Source organism: Canis lupus, chromosome 30, assembly GCF_011100685.1.
Source record: "Canis lupus familiaris isolate Mischka breed German Shepherd chromosome 30, alternate assembly UU_Cfam_GSD_1.0, whole genome shotgun sequence".
Lineage (NCBI taxonomy): Eukaryota > Metazoa > Chordata > Mammalia > Carnivora > Canidae > Canis > Canis lupus.
The window spans coordinates 31,034,788-31,048,428 of NC_049251.1; the positions used below are offsets into that span (position 1 = coordinate 31,034,788).

The 13,641-nt window shown below is 43.6% G+C and overlaps 1 protein-coding gene across 3 annotated transcripts in view; it reads left to right on the forward strand.

Annotated features, from left to right (window-relative positions):
- The first annotated feature begins 844 nt into the window (after positions 1–844).
- DIS3L (DIS3 like exosome 3'-5' exoribonuclease) overlaps positions 845–13,641 on the forward strand; it is a 34,109-nt gene continuing 21,312 nt past the window's right edge. Inside the window, exons 1-3 of one of the 3 annotated variants that reach the window (XM_038580764.1) lie at positions 845–948; positions 2,606–2,759; positions 12,777–12,905. In XM_038580764.1, coding sequence (XP_038436692.1) covers positions 2,641–2,759; positions 12,777–12,905 — 248 coding nt within the window. In that variant the 5' untranslated portion in view covers positions 845–948; positions 2,606–2,640. Of the gene's footprint in view, positions 1,067–2,605; positions 2,760–12,776; positions 12,906–13,641 lie in introns of all 3 variants that reach the window. The other 2 variants (XM_038580765.1, XM_038580763.1) reach the window with 2 other exon arrangements.

Here is a 13,641-nt window from a genome sequence, read left to right on the forward strand (position 1 = left end):
GCGAGGAGTGTGTGATCCCTGAAGAAACTGGGCCTGGGTCTCCCAGCCTGAAAGCAAAACTCCTGGGGATCCCTGGGTGGCTCAGGGTGTGATCCTGGAGACCTGGAATCGAGTCCCACATCAGGCTCCCTGCATGGAGCCTGCTTCTCCCTCTGCCTGTGTCTCTGCCTCTCTGTCTCTCATGAATAAATAAATAAAATCTAAAAAAAAAAAAAAAAAAAAAGCAAAACTCCTTTGCCACAGGCTGCCGAGGCCAGAGGCCATCAACGTTGGGACTGAACAGATAGTGTTGACCTCAAGGAAATGGGATTGGTTTTCATTTTATCTGCATTGTTTGAATTTTTACTTGGATTAAAAATACATGGAATTAAAAATAAATACTTTTTTGAGCGGGGGGGGTGGGGATAAAAATGCTGGTCTGGCAGCGTTTCTGGCTTCTTCATCGGAATCTTTTAGCTCTTTTAAGAAAGCAAGAGCGAGGAACAGAGGACACTAACTAATTAATTCCCCACCCTGCAGCCCCTATGCCCATAAGGACCTGGGGGTGGGGGGGGGGGTGGAAATAAATGTCCAAGAATCCTTCAGGGTTGCACCCAACCTTGCAGATTGCTTCCACGCAATCTACATATGTGGTCTCCCCGGGGCGTTTTATTTTGGGGTCAGCTTCCTCCTCTCCCTAACCGCCCCCCCCCCCTCCGGGGGGCAACGGTGGGCAGGCGGGAAACTGAGGCGGGGCCAGGCTGCAGCTCCGGGGCCCCTCGCGGCGCTCCTGCGGCTGCAGCGCCGCCCGGGAGCCCGCGTAGACCAGGCGGGCCGAGGGGCGGGCCCGGAGCCGCGGCCTCGCTTCCGCCCGCGCGGCGCCCGCCTCCTCCCGGCAGCTCCCCGGGCGGCCTCCGGGCCGGGCCGAGTCCCGCCAGCGCCGGCGGCATGCTGCAGAAGCGGGAGAAGGTGCTGCTCCTGAGGACCTTCCAGGGCCGGACGCTGCGCATCGTGCGGGAGCACTACCTGCGGCCCAGCGTGCCCTGCCACAGCCCGCTCTGCCCGCAGCCCGCCGCCTGCCGCAACGGTCGGGGCCGGGCCGGGGCGCGGGCGGGGCGCGGGGCGCGGGGCGCGGGGCCAGGCCGCTGCTCCCGGGCTCCGCACCCCGCCCCCATCAGGCGCAGGGCCCGAGAGCGCGGCGCCCCCACGGCCCAGGGGCCTGGCGATCGAGGCTTTCCGGGGGCGAGGGGGGTGATGGGGGGGGGACGTGGGTGCAGGGCCTGCCCCTGATGCCCCCCGGGACGGCGCACTGATGAAATGGGGGGTGCCGGGCGGTGAGAGGCGGGGCGAGGCACCGTGCTGCTGCTCCTTCGACACTTCCAACTCCCCACCAGTGTTAAAGATTCTATTTATTTATTTATTAATGAGAGACACAGGCAGAGGGAGAAGCAGGCCCCACCACGCAGGGAGCCCGACACGGGACTCGATCCCGGGTCTCCAGGGTCACGCCCTGGGACAAAGGTGGTGCCAAATGGCTGAGCCGCGCAGCCAGCCCGCATGCCTCAGACTGGGGGACAGCCGGCTGCCCTAAAATGTGTCGACTGTCTGGGCCTGGATGGTTGCACAGGAAGGCCTTGGGGACGTTGGATTTGGAGCCGCTGTGCGCTAACCTTCCCCGCCCCCCGGCTTGGTTGCTCAGCTGCAAGGGTGGCCCCGGGTTAGCTGGGAAGATCTCTCCCCTCCCTGGTGGGGGAGGAGCAGGGCCGTGTGTATGTGTATGTGTTTGGGGGATCAAAGAGGGGGGTCCTTCTCGGAGAGTATTTGGAATCCTCAGTTTGCAGCTTGGCTCACCCCGCTCCCGGAGATGCAGGCCGCGCGGAAAGCCTAACCCCTGCCCTTGCGTGCACTGAGCATCCTTTCTTTTTTTTTTTTTTTAATTTTTATTTTTTTTATTTATTTATGATAGTCACACAGAGAGAGAGAGAGAGAGAAGGCAGAGACATAGGCAGAGGGAGAAGCAGGCTCCATGCACCGGGAGCCTGATGTGGGATTCGATCCCCGGTCTCCAGGATCATGCCCTGGGCCAAAGGCAGGCGCCAAACCGCTGCGCCACCCAGGGATCCCTGAGCATCCTTTCTAGTCGATGCCGGCTTTCTGGCCCCTGGAGACTTCAGAGCATGTACACGGGCTTGATTAAGAACCCACTTGAAATTGCTCGGCAGAAACAAGTGGTTAACATATATATTTCGGGGGACCTCCCCCCGCCATTTGAATGTGAGTGTATGTCAGTCCCTTAACAAATACATATTTAAGGTGTGCTGAAGATGTTTGCTTTTTAAAAATTTCGTCTTCTGCACCACTGGCAACACCATAAACCACGCTGAGCTTTTCCTTTGCGTAGCTTCAGAAAAATGAAGCTGCTGGGTTTACCTGAACTTTGGACCTCTCCCAAAGCAGACGTGTCCTGTCCTTTAAAAACTTCAAGGTGAAAAAAAAAAAAAAAAACTTTAAGGTGTAGTTGAGACTGGGAGTTATTTTTGTAGAGTGCAGCACCTTGATGCTCAAATAGGAATAAGCCAAGTTTGCAAATGTTGTCTAATCGCTTACCTTTTGAATTATGTTTTAGATGGGAAACTCTTGTCTAGTGACGTGACTCATTACATGATCCCAGATTGGAAAGTTGTTCAAGATTACCTGGAGATCCTTGAGTTCCCAGAGTTGAAGGGAATTATTTTCATGCAGACGGCTTGTCAAACCGTGCAGCATCAAAGAGGTCGCAGGTATCCATTTTGCATTATTTTTTATTTCTATACAGCATATTTTTCTTTTCCCCTTTAGAAAAAGGTCCCTTGTTGGCGGGAATGGGGAGGAATTCGTTATTTTGTCAGAAAGGACTTTTTGAGCTAATTTGGTATTCTCTTCGCTGGTGAGGAATGCAGTGACATTATTTTATATTTCTGCTTCAACACCTGGCCGAGAGATCTGACTATAGATCAATAAACTGCAGTGTCCCTGGTATATGGGTATTTAAGATTCTTGGCTTTGGGTTTGCATTTATTTTTTAGATGTATTGTTTCAAAAGCCTACCCTTTTGTGTGTGTGTGGGGGGGGACTATTTTATTTTTAAATTTTAAACTGTTTATTATGGGTGTAAATTGTACTTGTAGTGATTTATTTATTTAAGGAAAGCAGAAATAACTTGCTTTATTTTTACATTACTAGTATAACTACCAACCATACTCATTGTATTTGCTAAACAAAGGACTTCTGATTAAAATCACTCTAAAATGATTGCCTTATACCTAAATGAAGAACAATTGTTCACCTTTTAGACAAATATCTAAAAAATGGCTTTGCCTCATTTAACATTGGTAAAGGATTTATGATTCGAACATGAAGACTGCATGGAAACAGCATATTGGAATTATACATCCAACCTCTTAACACCCCTAGTTATTTAAAGAGAAGAAACTGTGTGTTTACTCTTTTTTAAATGTGGTTTCTTCAGACTTTGGTGGTAAAAGATGAAGTATGTTTATTTGTGTGTGAAAATGATGAGTTGTCCTTACATGCTCAGTTCAAAAAAATGTACATTAACTAGATTGCAGATTTTTCAGATAGAATATTTTTAAATGAGTTTGAAGTTGATTTTGCTGAGACACAAAGATATAGATGTTTATTCACATTCGGGTTTGAATGCTGTTCCAGGTGTCGTATTTCAATTTCTGCTACTAAAATCAATTTGTTGCTATCATTTGGATTGCAAGCACTCTGCCGAGCCTTTTCAACTTCTGTTTTCTGAAATATTTTTAATATTAAGAGTTGTTTTAAAAGCCAATTCTTGGGACATTCAAAAGCAAAGAATTGGAATTTAAATGTCTTTTCTCCCAAACATTTCAAAAGTAGTTAACTTAATGAAAAACTATTAGGTTTTCCATCGCTTTACTATGTACCTAAATATACTAAATGTGAGAGCAAAGGATGAGGAGTTGTGAAATAGATGGGTCTGATAACACCTTGGTTTTCCCATCTGATATGCACATTGTAAGCTCATAGTTCTAGGCTTTATGAAATACAAAAAGAAATATTAGTGACCCTCCAACAACGTGGGGATTAGGGGCTTGGACCCCTGCACAGGGGAAAATACATGTATAACTTTTGATTCCCCCAAAACTTAACTAACAGCCTGCTGTGGACCAGAATCCTTACTAACAGCATAGTCGATTAATATATATTTTATGTGTTATGTACATTACAGGTTATATACCATATTCTTACAATAAAGTAAGCTAGAGAAAACATTATTTTAAAAAACCATAATGAAGGAGCACATGGGGGGCTCAGTCGGTTGAACATCTGCCTTCAGCTCAGATCATGATCCCTGGGTCCTGGGATTGAGCCCCCCCCAGAAGGCTCCCTGCTCAAAGAGGTGTCTGCCTCTCCCTCTGTGCCCCCCTCCCCACTCATGCTCTCTTGCACCAGCTTTCTCAAATAAATAAAATCGTTTTTCTTTTAAGATTTTATTTATTTACTTGAGAGACTACAAGTAAAGGGGAGGAGCAGAGGGAGAGGGAGAAGCAGACCTCCCCACTGAGCAGGGAGCCCTTAGTGGGGGGGCTTGATCCCTGGACCCCAGGATCGTGACCTGAGCCAAAGGCAGACGCTTAACCAACTGAGACACCCAGGCAACCCCTAAATAAATAAAATATTTTTTTTAAAAGAAAGAAAACCATAATGAAGAGAAAAAAAAACATTTACACTGCTATACTGTATTTACCAAAAAATTTCCACCTATAAATGGACACCCCGTAGTTCATACTAGGGTTGCTCAAGGATCAACTGTATCAGTCCCTCTCTCAACAAAGCTGTTTCTTGTTGGGGTCAAATACAATGAGGTTAAGGGGGCACGCATTACACGCAGGCCGTATGACTTAATGTGGACTATGCAAAGTGCAGAGGTAAATATGGGGTGTGAGGGTTTAGCCAGAAAGCCCTCTGAAGGAAGTAGGTTTAAGATCGATTTTTAAAGCAGGGGTCATGAATGTAACTGAAGAGAAAGGAGAGACAGGAAAAGGATTCAACAAGTTTGGGACTTCGTGCTTTGTTTACCTGGTAAGCAACCAGCAGTTATATTCAGGTTCAAACAACTAAATGACCAAATTACCTAAACCCTAAAAAGTGTCATATATCAAAAGCTAACTTTATAATTGATCACAGCCCTTAAATGTAGAAGATCCAGGGAATTTGCTGTATTAATTTGAACTTCATTAAGTGTTAAGTGTAAGTCATTGGATTTTTTATATTTAATCATAAGTGGCCTACAGGAGGCCCTCTGGTGTTTTGCTTTATTTAAAATGTTTTCTTTTGTTTTTCCTTCCTTCCTTGGAGATTTTTGTGATGCTAATCAATAATTCATTCTATTTGATATGCCTTTTAGGAACATTTGTGCTTAAAAAAAGCTTTGTCAGTTAAAATACCTGGTTGCTCTAGTGTCTGGTATAAGGATGCCTTGCTTTCTCCTTTTGACCCCCTCCTGAATTCCTTCATTATAGCTTTAGAGTCTCAACAGTTAACATCTCTGTTTCTCAGTATATAACATACAAAATATTATAGTTGGAGAGGATCTAAGAGATCAAATGATCTGACTCCCCTCCAATATATCATTGTAACTTAGCATGAGTAATGTTATTGCCTTTGTTTCTAAAAGAATTTTTATCAACTTTTTTTTCCTGGACACCAGTCTTAATTTGCTTTATTGTATTGTTATTTAAACATGTTTAAACATAAATCCAGATGTAAAGTCCTCATGCTTAAGTACTTATTGCAGCCCTAAACCTAAATTGGACCTTCAAATTAAATAAACAAAGCTTACAAAATAAGAAAACTGCAAATGAACACTAATTTACTGTGACAGGTGACATTGTTCTACTGAAATGAAATCACCGGAGTTGAGTTTCACAATAATAAAAAGACACGGCCTCTAATCTGGTTCTGTATTTAATATGATTTTACGTTATGATTTCAATAGTATCAATGCAGAAAATGCCCGTTCTCCTAAGTATATTATAGAAAACATTGTGAAAAAAATCACGTTTTTGATGGTTCAGCATGAGCACATCTTCTGCCTAACTTGACTGTCATCACACACTTGTTCAGTGAGGGATCATTTGATGACTCTGTGAGTCTGTCTTGTCCACTGCATTCATGCCCGTATGTAGGTGTTCATCTGTTCATTCAACAAATATTTACCGAAAGACATGCTGGAAACTGTGCTAGCACTGGGGATGGCATGGTGAACAAAAGCAGACGCGGTGTTGGGGGAGACAGGTGGTACTCAGATAATGACGCAAACAGGTGGGGGACTGCAGCTGTGCCAGAAGCTCTGAGGGATAGGTGCTTGGTTCCAGAAGAGCCCAGATTAGTCAGAGAGGCAAGAAAAAGCTTCTCTGAGGGAGATGCCTCTGCTGGGCTCTAAGGGGTGGGTAGATGTAAACCAGGCAAAGGAGAAAAGCTGTCCACGTAAGGGGCCTGCTGTGCAGGGTCATGGGGAGGGAGATTTGCTCCATTCAGGGAACTAAAAGAAGACCCTGGGGTGGATAATGGGTCTCAGGGATGTTGGTGAAGGGCTGTAAGCAGGGCAAGATCCTATGTATAATCAAATTCCTTATTTGAAAAGATGACTAGGCTGGTGGAGAAAAGGCTGTGATTTTTTTTAAGTTTTTATTTATTTATTCATGAAAGACACCCAGAGAGAGGCAGAGAGACATAGTCAGAGGGAGAACAAGGCTCCCCATGGGGAGCCCAATGTGGAACTCGATTCCAGGACCCTGGGATCACAACCAGAGCCAAAGGCAGATGCTCAACCACTGAGCCACCCAGGTGCCCTGAAGAGGCTATGACTTTAGTTCACATGAGAGATGTTGGAAAGAAATAGATATTTCCAACAGCCTCTTAATAGGTAAAAGTCTGTAGATCTTTCTCAGTCTTTAACCCAGAGAATTGAAAATGTATCCATGCAAAATTTGTACTAGAATGTTCATAGCAATTTTATTCGTAATAGCCCCCCAAATGGAAACGGACCCAAATGTCCACAACTGATAATGATTACATAAAATGTGCTTTATTCCATATAGTGGGCAACTAGTCAACCATGAAAGGAGTGAAGCACTGGCATGTGCTACAACATGGATGAATCTTGAAAATATTATGCTTGCTGAAAGAAGCCAGCCACACAAAGTCATTTTTGTATGATTCCATTTATATGAAATGCCTTGAATAGGTAAATCCAAGAGACAGAAAATAGACTCATGGTTGCCAGGGGCAGGGGAATGAGGAATATTGTTAATGGATCTAAGTTTCTTTTTGGAGTGATAAAATGTCTGGACTTGGTGGTGATGGTTGCATAACTCCGTGACTATACAAAATACTATGGAATTGTATGTTTTAAAGGGATAATTTTAGGGATGCCTGGGTGGCTCAGTTGGTTAAGCGTCTGCCGTCAGCTTGGGTCATGATCCCAAGGTCCTAGGATCGAGTACCATGTTGGGCTCCCTGCTCAGTGGGGAGCCTGCTTCTCCCTCTTCCTCTGCCTACTGCTATCCCTGCTTGTGCTCACTTGCACTCTCTCTCTCTGTCAAATAAGTAAAAGCTTAAAAAAATAAAATAAGTAAAAGGGTAATTTTATGGTATATGAATTATATCTCTAGTTAAGCTGTTATTTAAAACAAATAAAACCTGGGCACTGGGTGGCTCAGTTGGTGTTGAGTGTCAGCCTTCGGCTCAGGTCATGGTCACAGGGCCCTGCATCTACCTCTCCCTCTGCCTGCCACTCTCCCTGCTTGTGCGCGCACGCTTTCTCTCTGTCTCTCTCTTTGTAATAAGTAAATAAAATCTTTAAAAATAAATACATAAATAAAAAATAAAATAAGTAAAACCTATAAAACTCAGTAATGGAGTTAGATGTGTAAGGGGAAGGAGAAGGTGGTGTCAAGGCTAACACCAAGGTTTCTGGTTTGCATGACTGTATAGAGAGGGAGCGCTGGAGGAAGTCGAGGGGTGGAGCTAGAGGTTGTGAGTCTGAGGTTGTCTTTGAGGCTTCCAAATGGCAGTGCAGTTAGAGGGCATTCAGAGGGTCGAAAATATATGCCTTTGAAAATGTTTTAAGAGTACCACCTAGGGGCATCTGACTGGCTTAGTCAGTACCATGTGTGACTCTTGATCTTTAGTCATGAGTTCATGCCCCACACTGGGTATAGAGCTTACTTTATTTTTTTTTTTTTTTTTTTTTTTTTTTAAATTTTTTTTAATTTATTTATGATAGTCACAGAGAGAGGGAGAGAGGCAGAGACACAGGCAGAGGGAGAAGCAGGCTCCATGCACCGGGAGCCCGACGTGGGATTCGATCCCGGGTCTCCAGGATCGCGCCCTGGGCCAAAGGCAGGCGCCAAACCGCTGCACCACCCAGGGATCCCTAGAGCTTACTTTAAAAAAAAAAAAAAAAAAAAAGGGATCCCTGGGTGGTGCAGCGGTTTGGCACCTGCCTTTGGCCCAGGGTGCGATCCTGGAGACCCGGGATCGAATCCCACGTCGGGCTCCCAGTACATGGAGCCTGCTTCTCCCTCTGCCTGTGTCTCTGCCTCTCTCTCTCTCTCTCTCTCTCTCTCTGTGACTATCATAAATAAATAAAAATTTTTTTAAAAAAATAAATAAAAATGAAAATTTAAAAAAAGCAAAACAGACTTTCAGAATTCTTGTGGGAAACTCTGGAGCTCCAGGATAGCTCGATCTGAAGAGCATGTGACTCTTGATCTCAGATTTGTGAGTTTGAGCCCCCGTTGAATGTAGAGATACTTAAATACATAAAACTTCAGAAAAAAATTTAAGATTTTATTTATTTATTTATGAGAGACACAGAGAGAGAGAGGCAGAGACACAGGCAGAGAGAGAAGGCTCCATGCAGGGAGCCCAATGCGGGACTGTATCCAGGGATTCCAGGATCATGCCCTGGGCGGAAGGCAGATAGATAGATGCCCAACCACTGAACCACCCAGACGTCCCTAGAAAAAAATTCTTGTACAAAATTCAAAGACCTGTGAGGGTAAGTCTACCTAAGAGACCTTAGCAGAATTCTGCAAAAACTGGTCGAAGAAACACAGCATTGTACCTCCCCCAACTGGTTGTGGGATGCCCACTTCTAATCCCCAGAGAATATAGGCAGCAGGAAGAGAGGACTTTGCATCGGTAGGTGAGATCATCCTTGAATGAAAATAGTACAAAAAGCAATCTAAGGAAGGTAAGCGTGGCCATACCCTGAAGAAATTATTTGAACTATTCAAATAATAGAGAATTGGGGAATGCAAGTCCAGGGAAACTGCGGTTCTTCTGGAATATTTATTTATTTATTTATTTATTTAAATTTTTATTTTTTTTAAAGATTCTATTTATTCATGAGAGACACAGAGAGAGAGGCAGAGACATAGGCAGAGGGAGAAACAGGTTCCTTGCGAGGAGCCTGATGCAGTACTTGATCCCAGGACCCCAGGATCATGACCTGAGCCAAAGGCTCAACCACTGAGCCACCCAGGCACCCAAGACTGGAATTTTTAAACCTTCAGATCACTTTATTGTACTTGACTGTCTGAAACTGCTGTTCTCGTATCATTCACACCAAACTTGTCCAAGGCACCATGATGCTCTGTGCTGGCTCTATGCAGGATACTCATATATCTAACCCCATCGTATGCACCACCAGCCCTGACTAGCAAAAAATATGACTATATTGTATGTATGCACTATTAAATTACAGCCAGAAGCCCACATGCCTACAAGAAAACCCGACTGTCACACTCTGAGTGATTCACTTTTTCCTGCTTTCTCCATTAATATTCTTGTACCATTTGTTCATTCGTCTTATCTGGCTGATAGGTAGCTGACAAATGGAAGCATGCACGAAAGTCTATGGAAAATATATGGGAACGAAACTTTAAATTGAGAACATTTCTTTCTGTTAAGTTCTATATTTTGCTGTGTCATTCCTCTAATTTGGTGGTAAACGCCCTGAGTCTGGCTTGTGGAACATCAGTATCTAGGAAGGATGGGATTGGAGAATCCTTGGGTCCAAAGTACAGGTGTCCTAAACAAGTCCAGGGGTGTGTGTGGAGCTAGCAAAACAGTCACCAGGTTCCAAAAATGTCCAGGTTGGTCTGGACACACCAGTATCTTGTAGCTGGATCACTGTTGTCACAAAGTTGGGAGTTCAGGATGCCTGGGTGGCTCAATGATTGAGTGTCCGCCTTTGGCTTAAGTCGTGGTCCTGGGATCAAGTCCGGCACATAAGGCTCCTTGCAGGGAGCCTGCTTCTCCCTCTGCCCATGTCTCTGCCTCTCTCTCTGTTTCTTGTGAATAAATAAATAAAATCTAAAAAATAATAATAATGATCTTTAAAAAAACAGTTGGAATTCACTTAAGCATTTGGAAAATGTTTATTGGGCGCATGAACCATACTGCCTACCATCCTGAACTTTCTGTCCCATCTCTTCCTTTGAGTCCTTTGTCTAGCTAACTCTCATTCATCCTTCTCTCAGGTGTCACCTCTTCCCTGATGCCTTCCCCAGACCTCCCATGGTCTTGTCACACCCTGCACTTTTCTCCTCAGAGCACTTCTCCCACTGCAATGGGTGGTCCTGTTTGGTTTTTTTTTTTTCCACCTGGCCTATTTTTTTTTTAATTGTGGTGAATGTATATAGCGTAAGATTTACCATTTTAACCATCTTTACGTGTATAGTGGCATTGAGTACATTCACATTTCCTGCAACTGTCACCACCATCCCCTCCAGAACTTTTCTCCCATTAACCAACCACTAACTCCCCACTCAACCCCCAGGCAACAACCATTCTACTTTCTATCTCTGTAGATTTGATTAAATACCTCGTGTAGGTAGAATCATACAGTATTTGTCCTTTTGTGTCTGGCTTATTTCACTTAACATCTCCAAGATTTATCCATGTGGTAGGATGTCTCAGAACTTACTTTTTAAAGACTTAGTAATATTCTCTTGTATGTGTACACCACATTTTGTTTATCCATCCATCCATCATTGGACACTTTGGTTGCTTCGTCGGTTACTTTTGGCTATTGTGAAGAATGCTGCCATGAACATCAGGATAAGAATATCTCTTTGAGGGGCACCTCGGTGGCTGAGTGGTTGAGCATCTGCCTTTGGCCCAGGGTGTGATCCTGGAGTCCTAGGGTTGAGTCCTGTGTTGGGCTCCCTGCGGGGAGCCTGCTTCTCCCTCTGCCTGTGTCTCTGCCTCTCTCTGTGTGTCTCTCAAGAATAAGTAAATAAATTCTTTCTTAAAAAAGTAAAATAAATTTTAAAAATGTAAAAAAAAATCTTTTATTGCTTAAGAAGTAAGTGCTCATTTAAAAACATTAATGCATTACAGAAATGTATAAAGCAGAAAGTGCAAGTCTTCCCCTTACCCCCGTGCAAGGACAGCTGCTGTGAGCAGGGTTGTGTAGACTCTTCTGTGCCTACTCTAAGAGGTCTTAAAAATGACTTTAAATATATCTCTGTGAAAGTGGGAAAATCACCAATTAGATATGTTCTAGGCCCTTCTGAGTTGAGGGTGGGGCAGCTTTCGATTGTATAAGTAGGATGCCCTTAAGGAAAGCTGCTGTTCACAGACCTGAAACTAAACCCTTTTGTGTATTATGAAATTGTAGAAGTGCCATTACTTGATGATTCTTTTAAAAATAGCTCAAAATTAGAATCACCAAGAAAACAAAATCAGTGTTTCTTGTTTTCTCATTAAGCATTAAGATGACACAGATATTGGTGATGAGCATTTATTCAAAGAAGAGAAGTTGGAGAGTTTTAGTGCTTTAATGAAAAGATCTGTTTTTTTTTTTAAGAATCCATGGCAGCAGGCTGGAGGTGGGAATGGAAGGGCACAAATTTTATTACATTAAAACACATGTTAAATGCCAATCATCTACCTTGGATGATTTATATGTTAATTTAACATCTGATTTTAATATCAATCCATTTTTTAAATAAACAATTGGCTTCCTTTAAGATAACTGTGAACCTTTTCTGTATTTCATATTACCCAGACTACTGAAAAACACCTTAAAAAAAGAAAAAGAAAAAAGAAAAGCATCGTCTTAGAAACCAACCCATAGGAAGCTGCGTATTTGATGTGATACTTTGGCTGGCATCACTGGAAGGATCTCCTGATGGGACAAACCTTAAAACTTTGTTAGTTATCTGACAGATGAAGCTGGCCCTCATTCATGTAAATGAGGCAGCTGCATAAATAAAATTCACAGATAAATCCCCAAACTTATTCCCTTTCCATGTCCTTTTCCAGGCTGCAAGCAAATATAAAATATACTCATGCCTAATGCCATTTGTAGAACAAAATGAGGTACAGAAATAAAGTGCTAAACCCTGCTTGCCTCTGGTCCTCAAAGAGCCTTTGAAGAGGGGGCTGTATGGCGCGGGCTCATATAATTCCGTTATTAATGGCCAGAAGTCTAGAAGGGGAAAGGGCAGGGGTGATTGATCCACAAGCTAATTAATGAGGTCCTGCATAAGCACATTCTAGCAGGCAAAACTGAGAAACAACAGCCCAGTAGTACTACACATACTAAGGCCAATATATATAAGTGTTTCTTGGGTTTTAAAGAATCCATCTTTTGTCCTAAAATGCTTCATCTTCTCTGATCCTTAGCAGGAGCTGGCAGTAGATGAGTATCTGCTATGTCAGATTTATTTTTCTCTTCTGTGTCCCAGACAGTACAACAAATTGCGAAACCTCCTAAAGGATGCACGTCATGATTGCATTCTCTTTGCTAATGAATTCCAGCAGTACTGCTATCTCCCTCGGGAAAGAGGAGAATCCATGGAAAAGTGGCAGACCAGGTATGGCACCACCAAATGGCTGTGAGTTTTGCATGACTCTTTTTAATTTCTTTATCATTGGTTTTCTGGGAGTTGATCTAAATGGTTTGCTAGAATAAACCAGTTATTCTGGAACTATGATCATTACTGAAATAATGTGTCATTATTTTAGCTATATTGTTTGAATACATATATGCTTTAGAAATTGTCATTAGGGAGCTACAGATACTCAGAGTGAGTTTGCCCCAGATCTTAACATTTGGCATTATCATTTTAATGTCTCCGTGTGTGTGTATGTGTATGTATGAGGGAGGAGGAGGCCCACTTTTAAGCGAAGATCATCTCAATTTTTCTGGTACAGGTTGCTCTAATATCCCAACCAGTCTTATTAACCTGAAACATGTAGGTTAATGCTGCTAAAGCTGTTTTAGGAAGTATGCTGTTGCCTTTTATATCTGCCTAAAAGCAGAGCTTGAAGCAAGGAGTTGGGTGTGGGTTGTTGATGTGGGAGGTAATTCCCTGAAACAGGAGTGAGGAAGTGCCTGGTGTGAGACAGAGGAGGGAAAGCAGTTCAGGATATGCTACCGCTGTAGGAAACTGAGGCTCAGTCCTACTGGGAACCTCTGAGAAGCTGCATAGTATATGCCGTAGAAGTCACCTAGAAGAGTGGAGGCGAAGGTGTTAAAGAGACTTCCGCCTTTAGCTGAGGATCATTCTACAGGAGTGTTGACTCCACTCATTGGGCCTAGGGTGGGCT